At 48.3% G+C, this 17,182-nt stretch overlaps 1 protein-coding gene across 2 annotated transcripts in view; it reads right to left on the minus strand.

The window, feature by feature from the left end:
• Window positions 1-833: 833 nt before the first annotated feature.
• Window positions 834-17,182, minus strand: part of RAI2 (retinoic acid induced 2) — a 46,101-nt gene continuing 29,752 nt past the window's right edge. For both annotated transcript variants that reach the window (XM_075775571.1, XM_075775577.1), the window contains exon 2: window positions 834-3,016. In XM_075775571.1, the coding sequence (XP_075631686.1) occupies window positions 1,238-2,911 (1,674 nt within the window). In that variant the 5' untranslated portion in view covers window positions 2,912-3,016 and the 3' untranslated portion in view covers window positions 834-1,237. The remainder of the gene's footprint in view (window positions 3,017-17,182) is intronic.

Raw genomic sequence — 17,182 nt, forward strand, 5'->3', positions numbered from 1 at the left:
CAGCCAGCTGCCGGGTTTACAATAGCTGTTTTTAAAAATTTATTTAGACTGTGGGAATGTGTCATTTGAAAGAATACAAAATAGTTTTTCTGCTTAACTGGTGTAGCTACAAAAAGGCAGCACCCACGAAAATTGTTCTTTTGCTTTCATTTTCATTCTTCCGTCTGGAAGGTTTTTTACAAGCGAGTCACGTGAACTTAGAAGCCGACGTGGAATAATGCATCTCCAGCTCATTTCCATACACAAGTGCAAAACCGTTACCTACCAGAACTTTTATTTAAATTGTACATTCACATTTCTCCATTGACGTGGGCGGCTTGTACACTGCCGAGTGATAAAGTTACACAGTTCTGCTCTTTCGTGTGTATTGATTTCAGCCATCAAAGAAACTTAGAAAACTAACAGTAAACAACTTTTCCATATATCTGTAGTCAGGCTGGGAAAAATTATGCGATTTTTCTTTCCCCTCCCACCTCGGCAACCAAATTCCCCTGATTTTTAGGCTTTTCTCTTTTAAATGACTGCTAACATTATTTAAAATATTTAAGATGGTTTTCTATGGGTCTCTCGCAGTGAAGCTGATGTTAGGTGCGCACTGGGCTGTACCTCCCACTTCTCCGGAAGCTCGTTTGGGTGCTTTGTTAGCGGCTGTTGCGACGTGCTCTGTGACAGCACTGTGGCACAATATAATTTTTCTTAGCCTGTTATTTTTTTCTTAACATTTTAGGCTCATCACAAGTCAGTTGTGGCGCTTTACAGTTTACAGACTTTTTGCCAAACCTTCTCCATACGCTGAAATCAATTCAGAAATGACAAAAAAATGCCGCAACCAATTAGCACGTACAAACATTTATTTTGAAATTTCCATTCCGACCGTTATGAAGAATTACATCATCAAAGCACTTTATGGCAGTGAAAATAGCTCTTACCCCTCTGGCTCATCCATTACTCCATTAAAGCTGCAAAATGTGCAATCTGCTTGAAAAATAGGTTGCTTTTTATTCAGTTTTCCATGAAAAGTCAAAATTCGATAACAAAAACCCAAAAGGAAAAAAACAAGAAACCAACCAACCCAGCTTATAGGGACTCTACATCCGATCCTCTCCCCCTTCCCCCAAAAATAACTTACAAAGATAGTTTAAAGTTTTAAATGAGTTTAAAACCAAGTGCATCTTTTTAATTATTATTTTTTTCTTCTTCTTCTCATAATAATCTTAAAATTCTAAAAACCCATAATTTACTTTCTTGGAAAAAAGGCAGCGAGCCGTTGCTTCTTGATTGGAAGAATATGTATTTCCGGCGAGTTCATTTTCTTTAGCTTTACGCTCCTGTTTTTGACGGGTTTCCTGAGGGCCTCGGCGCTGTCCCGGGACTCGGGCGGGCTCTTCACGTCATAGCACTGCAGCACCGAGTCCTGGGGCAGGTCCCTTTTGAAGGAAAAGTTTTTGGTGGAGACCCCTGACAGGCCCTTGATCTTGCCACAGAAGATGGTGGGCACGGCATCCTTGACGGAGACGATGACTTTGGCTGTCTGCGAGGTGCTGACGATCTCGATGTTGTTGCCGGCCTTGGGCTCGCAGCCCGCCCTGCCCGCTGGCTCCACCAGCCACTTCTGCGGCTGCCGCAGCAGCTCGGCCGGCCCGCTGCTCGCCCCCCTGCCCTCTGCCTTGCCCGACGCCTCCTGGGGCTTGCAGGGGGCGAAGGGGGCGGCCGGGCCGGGGAGTTTGTCCGGCGCGAGGTGAACGCCGGCCTCGGTGGTGGCAGCGGGGCCGGTGCTGGCCGCCTCCCCGTGGGACCCCCCTGGCTTGCGGCAGGAGGCGAGGGACAGGTCCAGGGCCCCGTCCTCGGGTGGTGGCGGCGGCGGCGGCAGGGCGGCCTCACTGGCCCGGGGCCCGGGCGGCCCTTTCATGGAGAGGTCCAGTGCCTCGTTCTCGCCGCCCATCTTGATGACGGTGTGGCGGCTCAGCTGGGGAAACTCCCGCGGGTGGAGGAGGTCAAAGGGCTTCGTCTCCTCCTTCTCCAGGGGGGTCTGGGTGCCCTTGCAGGAGTAGGGGGTGAAGAGCGGCGGCTTGGGTGGGTCGGGGGCCGCCTTGGCCTCGGCGCCGTGGGGCACAGGGATGGGGACGGGGATGGGGATGGGGACGGGGACGGGCAGGGGCACGATGACGGGGTAGGGCACCAGCAGCGTGGCAGGGGGCACCAGCGGGGAGAGGGGTGAGCTGAAGGCCTGGGGCGGGAGAGCGGCATAGTCGGGGGGCGGCTGGCAGGGGGCAGAGCCCAGGCCGCCCTGCGAAGGGAACAGGTCCTGAAGGACGGCGGCAAACCCTGGCGTCTGAAAGACAGGGGGCAGGACGGGCTCCTGGGCTTGGCCGGAGGGCTTGGGGTCCAGGAGCTGGGGCTGCCCGACGGGGGCGGTGGTGCCGGGGAAGAGGCCGGCGTGCAGGGGGCTGGCAGGGCAGGTGGCCCCTGGGGGCAGCACCAGGGGCGAGTTCAGGTGCTGAAAGACGTGCTGCTCCAGGAGGACGGGCAGCGGGACGGGGCCCTGGGTGGTCATGACGTAGGGGGTGGCAGCGTTGGTGGCCGGCATCTGTGGGGCAGCACTGCCGGCGACCTGCAGGTGGATGGGCAGGACAACAGGGCTGTCCCCCAGGCAGATGGGCTGCAGCACGGTGGCCGCCACCTTCAGGGCCACCCCGCTCTGCGACTCGGCCGGCGGTGTCAGGATGGAGGGCGCGGGGACGGTCACTAGTGGGGATAGGGCCTTCTTCATCAAGTCGGCCGAGTTGATGTTCCAGGCCTCCGCCGTGATCAGCTGGGCCACCCCGTTCTCCAGCTTGTTGTTGGCCATTGCTGAGGGTGAGTTGGTGACGTCCATGGGCAGGTTTGGGGCGTCCTTGTACAGCTCCTCCATGTTGCAGGGCTTTTCGGGCTCTGCCAGCGCCACCTCTACATCGCTGTCAGCGGGACCCGCAGCGGCTCCGGGCTGCCAGGAGCATCGGCACCGACATAATTTGGCCTGCAAACCAGAAACATATTTTAGGCACTGCATAAATCTCCTCCTTAAAATAATATTTGCAATTGACTTTAAAGACCCCATCGCCAAAGAAAAGCCATTAAACATTTCCACGCTCCAGGCTAATGGCTCCGTAATACAGTGTAGTATATATACAGAGATGCTGGATATACATACATCCGTGAGTGTTGTACGAAGAGTTTTGAGGAACTTATATTTAGCCATAAACACAGATAATTTAAAAGGCCTTGAGGGCTGCCTGCAGCCACCCCCCCCGCCCCAGTATGCAGCCTGAAACAAGGACTCAGGCCATCCTGTTCACATTTTTAAACAAAGCTTCACATAATGACAGTGCACGGCAGAGCCGAGCGACAGCGTGCTGCTTTAACTCAACAAAAGCCCCCAAAACAAACATTTCTAAAAATATCGTGGCTAAGAAATGTTCCGCCATGGGTGAAGGGTGCTCGCTTCCCCTAAAACACTCATCTCTTTTTCATCCCTGTGGGATTTACTAAAGGCAAGCAGGTGAGCGCCGCACACTGTATACAGCACCTCCGAAACTGCCGTGTGCAGGGTGAGAAAGGAGCAAACCCAAACCAAACCCCACCGTTTGCCCTGCTGCAGAGCTAGATAGACACAGTTACGTGAACCTGGCACCTGAGTCATAAAAGACATGAATAATAAAAAAAAAAAAATCAAAGCAACTTTCAATTTATTTTGACAGTACAACCCTTTATATTAACCAAGCAAATAGCAATTAGAAAAGGGCAGAGATGGTTTCCATTCACGATCACAGTGAAATTTGCAGCCTATTTCCTAAAAAGATTAACACCCCCTTCCCCTGAAAAAAAACCACAAAAAACCAGCAAACTAATGGCGCTGCGCATGCATTTATTTAGAAGGAAGAATAATTTCCACCCTGCGAGCTGCTGCCTACAGACTTTGGCTGGGGGCTGGCCACTCTTCCTGGCGCCACCCGTGCCTCTCTCAAAGTGAGTGCATCCTGCCGTAGTAATAATCACCATGGAAACTTGTCCGGTTCCAACTCCGTTACCATGGGAAAGCACCAGCTCACCCCAAATTTACATTTTTCACCTGCACGCGGCTGAATCCTTCTCCCTATGAGCAAAGCGTGTGCCATCGCTGCCAGCCGGGCCGGTGGGAGCAAGGCGCTTCCCCACATCCTACAGGCAGGCTGGGGTTGGGCTGATAGGGAGGGCAGCGCCTCTCCGAAATGGGATGGGTGAGGACTCCCAGTCTGGGGATGAGTCTGCGGCTGAGAGCACTTGGAGAGCTCCGCCGGCTCTGGTGCTTACAGAAATGATTTGCTCACATAGATGTTTGTAGGACCGACACCATAACCTGCAAACTAAAAGGAGACAGGGAAAAGGGGAAAAAAAAAACCCCAAACAAACCCCATGAACAAAGGGTAAAAAATAGCCAAGGCAGGGAACCGGAAAATCTCCCAAGTCTCTCCTGAGACTTGTAAATCCTTGGATTTGGCAGTGAGATGCCATGGCGAGCACAAGACTACAGAAATGCCAGGAGTTAATAGCGGAGGCTGGTTGGGTAAAATGCTAATAATTTATCGGGCGCATTTGAGTTCTTATAAAGGATTTTTTAAAAGTAAACAGATGAGTCATTTCTTTTCCCCTGCTGCTGCTGGCTTAAGGAGAGTAATAATTCCGGATTTTTCTCATCTCATTAAATGCTCTGCAGAAAACGTTCACAAATGCAGGGTTAAGGGGGTTTTTTGTTGTTGTTTGTTTCCTTTTCCAGCCTTGGCTGAGACAGATTACAGGTAGGCAGAGATGCCCAAGCACCAAAAAACAGGAGCAAAAATCAAATCCCTTACTCAAAAAGTGACAAGTATCAGTATCCAAAAAATTGGGCCAGTCTTGTTTTTGGGAAAAAAAAAAAAAGAAGAAGAAGATCAATCATTTTTAAAAATAAAGACAATGAGGAGAACACTCGGCAGATTCAGGCTGAAAAAAAACAGACGTTGTTGTTTCTGTTAAGGAATTAAAACCCGATTTTCTACTGCTCTTACATAATCTCTTCCTCCCTCTTTTTAAAATGACCATTTCAAAGCCCTGCAGTCTCTGCAGCGTACACCCGCATCTTTGCTCCTCCAGTTGCTGCAGCACAGCCGAGTATTTTGCACATGACACTGGCTCTTCCCGATGTTTCGGTTTGCTTGAGAAGCATGAGATCGCTGTGTTTTCACAGGGAATTAATGATCTGGCGGGGACAGGAAATGACCCCCTGTTCCCCTGGCAAACCCATTTAACGTCGAGAAATAGAAAAATTAAGATGAAAATTATGCTGTGTAAGAGACTTGAGGGATTAGCATGCTGTACGGACCCATGGAGAGAGAGAGAGAGAGACAGATCACCGCTGAAGATGGAAGTATACATATAAGAAAATCACCCCATTGCTTCTTTAAAAAGCAGGGCTGGAGGCAGAGGAAATATCTAGATGAGGGGAAGAAGTGCTCATCTATCACCATCAGACACCTTGAAGAAATGCCTGTGGGGTTGGCTGGGTTGTTTGGGTTTTTTTTAAAACAGAGTCAAATATTGTTTTCCACACTGAATCCTGTATATTTGTGGGATCTACAAATCTATATTGTTGAGCTCGCGGTCCTACACTGCCTCTGCGAGGGCCCCACCACGCGAGGGGGAGGAGAAGGAGAGAAAGGTGAGGTGCAGCTCTCAATCCAGGTTTATGGGTTTGGGGTGAGGTTCCCCCACCCCCCCCTTTCCTAGGTGGAAGTGTGTCTTTCTGTACTTCCAGTGCACCTGCTTCTTGAGCATGTGATCGCTACAGAAAATCAAAGAAATAAAAAAAAAATACATATACACACTTAAAAACATTTCACAGGCGTGCCCGCAGTCTGCAGCCTGGCAGTAGCTGGCTGCTGGGTACAGCGGAGTCACAGTGCAACTGCCCGCTGCACCCTGTAAAGCAATTTTCGGTTTCACCGGAGGGGAGGGGGAATCCCAGGGCTGCTGAACGCGTATTACACTAAACACCTATTATCAAGGGCAGTAAGCAGACACAGTGAAAAGGATCCAAGTGCCCAAGTCTCAAAAGAGGAAACGTTTGAAGATCTGGGATCAAGAGATAGTTTGAAGATGTCCAAAGAGGTGTTTTGGAGTTCCTGGACTCCTTTTTCATACTATGTACACCGAGTACGTGGTACAAAACCATAAGTCAACATGGAGATGACTTAAACTGAAGTAAATTTTCAATGTTGGTGTTAGCAGCTATACTATATTTCTTCTTTAATAAAAATCACCCTGATGTATGTGCTGGCTTTGGGGGTTGTTTTTTTGTTTCTTTAAGATTGCTGCTTCACTGCACATAAATTATTCAGGGTTACCCAGTTTTTAAAACAAGTTTCATGTACCTAATACACACAAATGAAGGTAATATAATTCAGTGAAATTGCCTTAAGTTTCCTCTGTCTACCACACCTCAGTGCCGGAAAATCAATTAATTTCACTTTCCCTACTTATCTATTTAATATTTAATTTGCTGTTTGTTTTAATTGAAAAGAAGCTTGCAACACTGAAAAGAGCCCTATTGTAAATAACCCAGGCTTTCCCACTGGGGTGCTGATAAGAGTTAAGTTCACGGCACTCTGCAATGATGTGTGTTAACTGTACAGGAAATGGTGTGTTAGCCATACAGAAATGCCATGAAAGGGGTTGGTGATAACTCCAGCTTATTTTCTTTATCTCCTGCTGATGGCCGTGCAACAGACTTTTCTCAGGGCTTCCTCTGGGATGGAAGCACTGCGCCGCACACAGCTATCCCCACGCTCCGCTTGCTCGTCCGTAACGCAGCTTGTACCTTGCTATCGACATAGAATTCAAATTATACCCGGGTTTCAGGTGCTCCCTTCATGGGATGCCCTGCTTAGTATCTCCTGGAAAAAACTGGTTTCCTTTCAATATAAACACTGTTTTGAACACAAAACAAAATTAGAAATCTTGACTTAATGGAACAGCTTGAGGACAAAAATATGGACGGATTTGGACTTCGATGTTTTGCCAAAACTCGCTGCTTGCTGTCACTGATTCTCCTGCCAGAAGCAACACGTTTGATTTCTGCTCTGCAGAAGCCCATTAACAAGGGCCGTGGTGAGAGCATCCCCGACGGGGACACCCCACCACCCTTCGGGAGAGCAGCAGACCTGCTGAGCCGAGCACCCCCGGCGGCACGCACCCGACCAGATCGCCACACCAGGTCCTGTACGCCCTGGTCCCCGTGGGGCTGGTCCTGCCACCACGTGGCAGCACGCCCCATCACCCTCGATGCACCACGAAACTACGCACCCAACCTGCGCCCTACTGAGATGTGGGGTTCTGAAGGAGCTCAGGGATGGGCCTGCCTGTCCTCAGCAGCCTCGGCAGCCGAAGGCCGACCCTTCTGTCTGCATCCTTCTGCAGGAAATTCGCAGGTGGGCAACAAGGACACAGACCAACAAACTATACATCTTATCAAACATCTTCCATCCTGCAGTTTTTATTTTGGATAGTTTCAGCCATACACAGACAAAGGCTCTACTGTATTGTTAGTGGTGTCTTGTTGCTAGAACAGAAAAAATATATTTGAATATGGAGCTATTAATTCCATGATTCTATGAATACAGAAATAACGTCCAGGCTGGCTCTCCCATACATGCGAACCACAGATGATTTCGGCAGTGTTTGCCTCTCACATTTCCCACTGATTCACGTATTCAGGCATGTGGGATTGACAATCCTGGCCATCCCGCACACCCTTTCAGTAATGTAACCCTCAAGCACCAAAGGGCAGAGGAGTAACCGACTCACAGCTAACTGTGCTGCGTTTGATACCCATCACACACCTCAGCTGGGTGCAGAGGCACCAGGAGGGCTGGTGGGACCTGTCCCTTCTCTGCTTGCAGGAGGGCTGACGGTGACCACCTCCGAGGTATGGGGCAGTCGGAGCAGAGGAGACCCACAGGACATCTGTTCAGGCAACCAGCCCTTCACCCTCCTGCCGGCTCACAGACAGACTCCAAACGCAGTCCCATCGCCTCCTGAAAGGGGGCTTGATGCCCCCTTGGTGATCACCAAAGGGGAACTGCTGGGGATGCGCATCTCTGTCCCCTCTGAGGGCACTGAGGAAACATCCCAGTTTAGCCCTGCCCTCTCCCCACTCAGTCTCTTGACTCAAATACCCAGCAAATCCCTGTTAAGATTTAGGAGGCACCATTCAAAAGTGACCGAGGGCAAGGCGAGAAAGACATTGGAAAGACGGGCAGGATTCACTCTGGTACCAGCCAGAGAGGAGGGAGGGCTACCCCGGAGTATCCCCGTCGGTATGAAAGCTACACCCGCAGCCTTTGCTCCCCATCCCTCTGTACAACATCCCCTGCTCACCACGCACCTACCCGCTGCCCTACTCACTCTACAGGAGCTAAGTCATAAGCTGGACACGGCTGAGGAGCAGCTAAAATAAGAACATCTTGTCAGACAACTCCAGAAGATGCCGGAGGAATAATAAGGCTGCGACGCAGCTCATGCAACAGGTACTCTTTTATTTTCTACCGCTGCATTATGGATCCTTCTGGGAGGCGAAGCTATTTGTGTCAAGGCTCCCATCCAGGCTGTTAAGCCCTGGGGGGGGAACGAGAGGGAAAGGAAATCATTACGGCAGCGCAAAATGGCACGTTATAGATGGGACATTGACAATATGTATACACTGCTTCAGCACACACAGCACGATCGTTCTCAAATGCAGCGGCTTGACTGGCTGATCAGACTTTGGTCTTTTAAATAGTTCATCTGAGAAATACCACCGCAGTCTGCCTATTGCACAGGCTAATCGCCTGCAAAGAGCCACGTTAGGGTCATATATTTGCTAACTATATTGCTGTTGTCAACAGCCCGTAGTTAGCAATCCATTCTGGGGAGGAGAGAACTCACTTTCTTCTCATTTAAAAACAAATCAGACCAATTGAAAAAAAAAATCCTGTCACAGACCTGAAACCAGTGTCTTTAGTCCCAAGGGCAATATATACAAGACAGACAATAAATGCTGTGGAAGGAATAGAGCATTTGCCTGACAAATTTTAACTCATAGTGAATTTTTATACCCACTTTGAAAGCTTCGCAAAACAACCCCTACATTTGCAGCGGAAACTGTGGCATACCCCAAGCGTAAGGGAGACAGCACATGCCGCTGTACTGCCAGATGCCTTTTCCCTTCCTCTGCTCCACTCACAAACTATTCCAATAACTGGATATAACACTTAACTGAAGGTCTCCTACTTTCAGAAGGACCGCTGCTCGTGCAGTATATAGTATTACATATAAGCAGGCACTACAAAAACAGGACTACTTTGAAATTATTTGAGATTGATCTTGCTATTCCCAAATGCTCATGTTTCTCATCTCCACAGCACATCCCAATTCCTGGGGTCTCTAACAGTCACACTTGGAGGAATCTTGCAGCAAGTTTCCAAAAATAAAACCTTTCAAACAGTGTTTTGTTTTTTTTTTTTTTTCCCCTTGCCATAGTACAGAAACGCCTAAACAGCGGCAGCTTGCTTAGCCGGCAGTAAGCTGAACGTGCACTCTGAGGCAGAGACAGTGCACGGAAATGTGATGTATTAAACCTGACGTGTGAAGGACAAATATAAATTTGCCATCTATAATTACTGCTGAGTCACTTGCCATCCAGTTTGGTGCCATCCCTTCGATCCAGCAGGCTCTTCTGACTTGTTGCAGCTTTTGTGCTCCAAATTTCTGTTCAAACAGGGAAAACAAGTTACCGCTTTTGTGACTGCAGAAGTAGCTGTTTAAATCAGCTTTCCCTCAATGCTGCCGGCAGCGTGCAGGTGTCTCCTCCTGGCGCATGATGCAATCCCTTGGGATGGAGATGTTGGCAGCTGCAAAGGTGTGTTGGGATGGCTGTGTTGCGGACTCATTAATCACACCCCTGCCCCAAGTGTCTGTGGTGGGGAGGTGCTGCCCACATGGCCTTGGGGAAGCATCCTCTCACTGGCAGCTCCCCAACAGCAAAACTCAAGGGATACTCACTTCTGGGAAAGTCCTGCTGCACTACCATCCCCGTCTGTCAGTCCCACCATGCACCTCTAGTTGCTGTGAATCACTGAATCACAGACAGGTTGAGGTTAGAAGAGATCTCTGGAGGTCATCTTGTCCAAGCCCACTGCTCAAGCAGGGCCACCTAGAGCAGGTTGTCCAGGAGCATGGCCAGATGGCTTTTGAAGATCTCCAAGGATGCAGACTCCACAACCTCCCTGGGCAGCCTGTGCCAGGGCTCGGTCACCCTCGCAGTGAAAAAGCGTTTCCTGATGTTCGGAGGGAATGTCCTGTGTTTCAGTTTGTGCCCATTGCCTCTGGTCCTGTCACCGGGCACCACTGAAAAGAGTTTGGCTCCATCCTCCAGGTATTTATGTACATCAGTGAGATTGCCCCTCTTCCCCAGGCTGAACAGTCCCAGCTCTCTCAGCCTTTCCTCACAGAAGAGATGCTCCAATCCCTTCATTATCTTTGTGGCCCTTCATTGGACTCTCTTCAGTATGTCCATGTCTCTCTTGTACTGGGGAGCCCAGAGATGGACCCAGCACTCCAGGTGTGGCCTCCCCAGTGCCGAGGAGAAGGGAAGGATCACCTCCCTCCACCTGCTGGCAACATTCCTCCTCACGCAGCCCAGGGCACCATTAGCCACCTTTGCGGTGAAGGCATGTTGCTGGCTCATGGTCAGCTTGGTGCCCACCAGGAGATCCCAGGTCCTTTCCTGCCAAGCTGCTTTCCAGCTGAGTGGTCCCCAGCATGTACTGGTGCCTGGGGTTGTTCCTCTGCAGGACTTTGCATGTCCCCTTGTTGAACTTCATGAAGTTTCTGTCCACCCATTTCTCCAGCCTGTGGAGGTTCCTCTGGATGGCAGTGTGACCCTCTGGTGTATCAGCCTGCTGGCCTGATGTCATCTGCAAGCTTGCTGACGGTATGTTCTGCACCTTCATCCAGATCATTAATGAAGATGTTAAACAGGAGCAGACCCAGTAGTGACCCCTGGGGTACACCATTAGTCACTGTCTTCCAACTAGACTTTGTGCCACTGATCACCACCTTCTGGGACTGGCTGTTCAGCCAGTTTCCAATCTACCTCGCCATCTGCTCATCCAGCCCGTTCATCAACAGCTTGTCTGTGAGGATCTTAGGAAAGACAGTGTCAAAGGCCTTCCTCAAGTCCAGGTAGACAATATCCACTGCTCTCCTCATCTACCAGGCTTGCTCCTCATACAGTAGGTCAGCTTACCACAGGGAAGGTAAACCAGCAGCAGAGTGAGAGTCTAAGAAGGTCTAAATTAAAATGGTAAGTCCAGGGAAAAACTGGACTTAGTCTAGGGTTATCTCTTGCATTGGAGCTCCTGAGATTTACTGTATCTTGACCTCCTCACACACATGGTGCACCCACGTTTACTTTTGGAGTGAGATCGTAGAAAGAATGCAGACTCACGCTAGCAATAAAAGACATCTTAGGCTTGAAAAGTAAAGTGCATGATTTTCCTATGGGAAAAAATATTTTAAACAATTTTTCTTGTCATTAAATATCCCATTTAACTGATTATTTAGTATCATTTTCAATCAAAACATTATATTCGCCAGCAAAGCAAAGAAAAATGAGCTGTTTTGAGAACAGAGCTAAACAAAACAAACAAGAGAGCCTTTACTTTACAGTAAATTTTAAAACCCATGCATTTTGTTTTCCCAGCAAGTGATACACCAATGATAACAAGAGCAAAAGGATACCAATTAAACATAATTGCCAGCTTCCCCCAAAAGCCCGAAACAAAAAGCACTCAGTGTCAGCCTGATAAAATATTTGCTCCTTTCCCAGTCAAGTGCTTTATTAAACAGTTCTTAAAGCATCTCAGTTCTTACAAAGGATTTCCAAGTTTGATGTCAGTGAAACGACTTCAAAGCCTCATTAGTTCCCCAGCGGAGGTTTGTTCTCTGCTCAGAGACACTCGGCTCGCTATTTTGTCCTGACCCTCTCCACCGATCCCAGGCTCAGATATTTTTAGTACATTCATTTGATCTTTTCCGATATCCAGATGAGAACTGGTATTGGTGTGGCAAAGGCTGCCATCCATTGCCCATCTGTTCTTGCTTAAGTGAATCTGTCTCACTCCTGGCTACAAAGGATGGGGTCTCCTCATGAACCAGTTATCAAGTCTCTGCCAACAGGTTAGCGAAGTAAAGTTCAAATCAGTTTTTAAGCTGCTACGGCACTTTTGCAGGCGAAACATCTGATTTTGCCCAATTACACCAACACGGTTTCGACCACTTTGGTTGTCTCCCAACTAGCCACACAAGCAAAGTGTGCCAAAGTACTCCTCAAGGGGTAAACTAGCTTCACCAGCTCAAAACCCATGAACAAAAAGTGAGGTGCCACCAGCACCACACATGCCGCGAAAGCCTCAGCCCCTCAGCCGTGCTGCAAACCCTTTCTCATCTGCTCCTTACGGTATGCCAGCTCCAGATAAAAACTGCTTTTTCTTGGTGCAGACAAGGCCAGAATAGGGCTAACCACAGCACTGTAGAGGAGACTCCCCTTAAGCTTGTCTTGCTTCTAGACCTTCTTGAGACAGAGAGGAAGAAGAAGCAGAAATCAATCTGAATGTCTTTTAAAGCCATGGAGGTCAGAATAGCAAATCCCGACACTGCTGTAACTCATCTTAAATCAACTGAAAGCCAAACTTTCACATAACCTCTCATCATCCCAATGCACAGCATGGCTTAAATAAATAAATAATCAGAAGAAAAGCAAAACCAAGTAAAAAAAATGAACCTTCTATCTTGCAGATCCTTTTTGGTGAGGTACACATGCTCCTATCTAAGACCATAGGTAAGGACGTGTAGGTGATCAACTACACACACTTGTACCACCCAGTTTGCCACAGTGGGCCGAAAGGGCAAACCTCATCTCTCGCCTGTAACTCTGATGGCTCTCAGTGGCACAGATACTGTCCCAAATGACAAGATTTAGGGATGGGCAAAGACCTGGAGACCTAAAATGGAGTCATCAGCTTCTCTTCTCTTGTGGGACAGGATCTCACGTGAAAGCATGAGCAGATATGAAGGCACAGGAGCTGCTTGGGGAGCAAAAGGGTAGAGGAGTCTTCCCCGTGCAAAATGAGGATATTTAATACTTCATCCTTCCCCACTGGCATGAGTAACCAAATGCTCCTTCAGCTTGTCACTTCAAGATCAAGTTTTATATTCATAGCTTCAGATTTATTAGACTGACTCTCCCTCTCCTCCACCCCATCACTTTGATAAACCAAGCCCAACATTTCATCAGCTACATGATGGTGCTAATCCTCAGATTTCAAACCTACCCTACTCTTGCACCACCCTATCTAAAAATGTGTGGATGGAAAAACTTTCAAGCAAAAATAGCCCCTTATTTTCACCCCTGCAAAATTTGTAAGCAGCTGCAAGGATTTTAAGAGACAGAAGAATGTCTCTTAATCACTCCTGTGATGTGAGGAAAACTGCGGCATTTGTTCTTTGAATTTCACACCCTTTTACACACTTGCTTTCACGCCAGTGTCTGTGCCGTTTCCTGACCTGACTTTGAAAGGCAGAGAAATGATCTCTCCATCATCCCATGATGCACAAGATGTCAGCCTTCTGACTGAATTAAAGATAACACCAGCGTGAGATGCAGCATTACAGTGCTGATGAATATAACAAAAAGACCTCACAACTTTTCAATGTGTTTTCACACGCAAAGACCAATTTAGCACTCCTAGAAGCCGCTGTGCTGAACTATAAAATACAGATGCCTCTGACCACAAATAATACGTAAATAACAGAAAATACTAAAAATCTGTCTTGCTGCGTCTCAGCACCACTGAGGTTACTACTGTTAACGGTCCAGGTTACCTGTAACACCTACAAATGCCCTGCATGCACATGCATCCATGCAAGTACTTCTTTTCCCTCATCCATTTGATCTCGAGGAGTCACATCTTCTGGGCAGAGATCATTTTTAGCACAAATTATCATTCTCTACAACTACCTCAAAGGAGGTTGCAGTGAGGTGGGTGTTGGTCTCTTCTCCCAAGTAACTAGCGAAAGGACAAGAGGAAATGGTCTGAAGTTGCATCAGGGGAGGTTTAGATTGGATATTAGGAAAAATGTCTTCACCAAAAGAGTGGTCAGGCATTGGAACAGGCTGCCCAGAGAGGTGGTGGAGTCACCATCCCCAGAGGTGTTCAAAAAACATGTAGACATGGCACTTCGGGACATGATTTAGCAGGCATGGTGGTGTTGGGTTGATGGTTGGACTTGATGATCTTAGAGGTGTTTTCCAACCTTAAAGAGTCTATGATTCTATGATTCTATAACGCACAGACCTCAGCTTGGATTCCAGTTACCACTGCAATCCAGATATCCATCACCCATGGGGATGGGTGGGCACAAACACACACACACAAAGACAGACAGACACATACACACACACACTCACTGAGGTGGCACGGGGCTGCCTTCCCTCTCAGTCTAGCTGCTGGCCACTACTTGCGGTTGTGTTGCTCCAACATGCCTTTTCCTCCCATTTCATAAAGGTCTACCACGTTTCTCTGCTGCCAGAGCACTTACAGTCTGCCTAAGTGTGAATGCTAATTTTACTAATTACATTTTACATTTTACATTACTAATTTACAAATTTTACTAATTTGATGCTATATGAACAGAGACTTTCCAGCCAGTTCAAAGGAGTCTTCTCCAGCTGGGTATTCTGGCTCCAACCAACACACTGCTTGTACTGCATGGAGGAGAGACTATTCCAAACTGTGCCCAGACTACACAAAAAAGTAATAATGCTCTTTATCATCAGGGATCCAGACTCTGACCACTCAGAAAAAAAGGGCTATATTTCAGGAAGCGCAGGCAGGGCAACCAGCACTGTAAAAATAGCACTGCTATTGCAGGTAAAAGTAAATATTTTCCCAATACTATGAACCAGTCAACATGAAGATATTTCGCAGACGCATATTGCGAGAAGAGACAAGGTTGGTTCAGCCCATACTTTTCCATCAAACCTTTGGAGAGCACATACATCATGATGAATGCAGTATACCAAATTTTGTCATTATCACCTCCCCTACCTTAATGATGGCTGCGTGGTTCCAGAAGAGGAGTGCACTGCCGTAGGATATAGAGCCCCTGACATATTTACTGCAGCATTTTTCACCAGCAATTTCCGCTGCGATGTGTACTATTACGTGTTCAGAAAAACTTAGGGAAACTGCAGGATGCAGAACGACAATTACATCTTTCCCAGATGAGACTACTACATTAATGGATCGGCGTCATCCATCACCATAGATTGTAAGTCCCCTGGGGAATGTCACCAGGCCACTCCAATAAATCTGACCAGGAGATTTCGTATTTGGATGTTCAGCTCAGCCCTAGGAAGCAGTTTAGCAACACGTTCCACAGCGTGAATATGGCTCAGCTCTCCCGGTGAGATGACGTTGCTGTACGACCGTGAAGCTCTGGATGCAGGAGGTCCTGCACGCCAGTGTGGAAGGGCGCACAGGGCTGCAGCCTGGCATTAATTCCTCACATGGTTGGTTCTTCAAAAAAATTGAATTTTGGTAGGCAGATTATAGACTGTGAAGGAAGAAAGCTGACTGTGCAGCTTCATTCCTTTACCAGCAAGAGCAAAGAAAAGGAAATAAAAAATAAAGAACAACAGAACTAACAGACAAAAAAAAAACCCAAAACACCTGCCAGCAGGCTGGTGCAGCTCTGAAGTAAATTTTTTTGCTGTCAATCTTCTTGATTCTTCAGACTACCTCAGCAGGTGGAGCAGACTGTCTGCCGTGAAAATGTAAGGTGATGCTCTATTAGGGAAGAACATACTTCTCACAGGCTCTTCCTTTGGGAAAGCCAAACAAATAACCCACAAATAAAACCTCCATGGCTGTACCATGTCCTGACTTATCCTTGTAATAACAGGAGAACAGGACCTGAGGCTGTCTCCCCTCGTCTCCTGTGCTAATGCAAATACAGGAGCAGTGTAAGAGCAGGCTGAGGGGAAGGTCAAGCCCATCGAAGCCCTTTTGGGAGGCAGCTCCAAGTGAGGGAGGTATGAGGGCATTTTTGTCTCTCCCACTTTGTGTATATTCTGTTTCAGGCAATGATATGTTTTCCTGACACGCCACTTGTGTAGCTGGAGCTAAGCATTTCCTCGTACAGTACTGGGGGTGGGGATCCGCCATGGCATTGCTGCTCCCAGGCTTAACCATTTCGAGTCCTCTCTTCCCTTAGGCACCAGCTTTCACCACCCACGCCTGCCCCAATGCCACAGGCAATGCACGAGGTTCTTCCTTCTCACCCCTGGGTACCCAATGCAAGGGCTCTGTTCCCACCAAGACAGGGCCACCACCAGGCATGCTCTCCAAAATGAGGACAGTCTCGGGGTGCCACCCATGCCTGTCCAACCCTCCCCATGCTCATGCTCCTTAAACTCCTCACCACTGGCCAACCCCCTCCTGCTGGCTCCATACAGGTGCACTGGGTTTGGCCAGAGGAGCAGGGATGGACATTGACAGCTTGAACTACTGCAGCTCCTGTGGCAGCAAGTACCTGACCGTAACCAGAAGGGAGCACAACAGAGCTTGGGAGACTAGCAAAACAAGGAGGAAGTAGTTTTAACTACGTAAGAACTTCAGGGAATAATAACTGCCTATAGCCTGTATAAGTCGTGAGAAACAGCACATGCTTGTCTTGCCTTAGGCAAATCCATATGTTGGTAGACAAATTCAGCTACAAAAATGATAACCTTTCTTGCAGATAGAAACAGCAAGAGCACCCAAGAAGTACAACATATTCAGTATTTTCTTGGCAGGGTGTTAGAGAAAACAACCGTGCTCATTTAAGAGCTTGCAGTTGGCAAAGAGGGAGGGCGGATGCCCCCAGCCTTTGCCTCCTGCAAAAGCCCTCCACCACCCACCCTTCTGGTGGGGGCGTCAGCATCAGGCCTCCACACTTGCCCCCTGCTCATGGGGCTAAGCCACTGCTGGCTGGAGGGGCTGCTGTACCTTTTGGCTCCTCCTGTGTGCAAGGTGGGTGTCTGCCCCAC

Source organism: Balearica regulorum, chromosome 1 (assembly GCF_011004875.1).
Source record: "Balearica regulorum gibbericeps isolate bBalReg1 chromosome 1, bBalReg1.pri, whole genome shotgun sequence".
NCBI lineage: Eukaryota > Metazoa > Chordata > Aves > Gruiformes > Gruidae > Balearica > Balearica regulorum.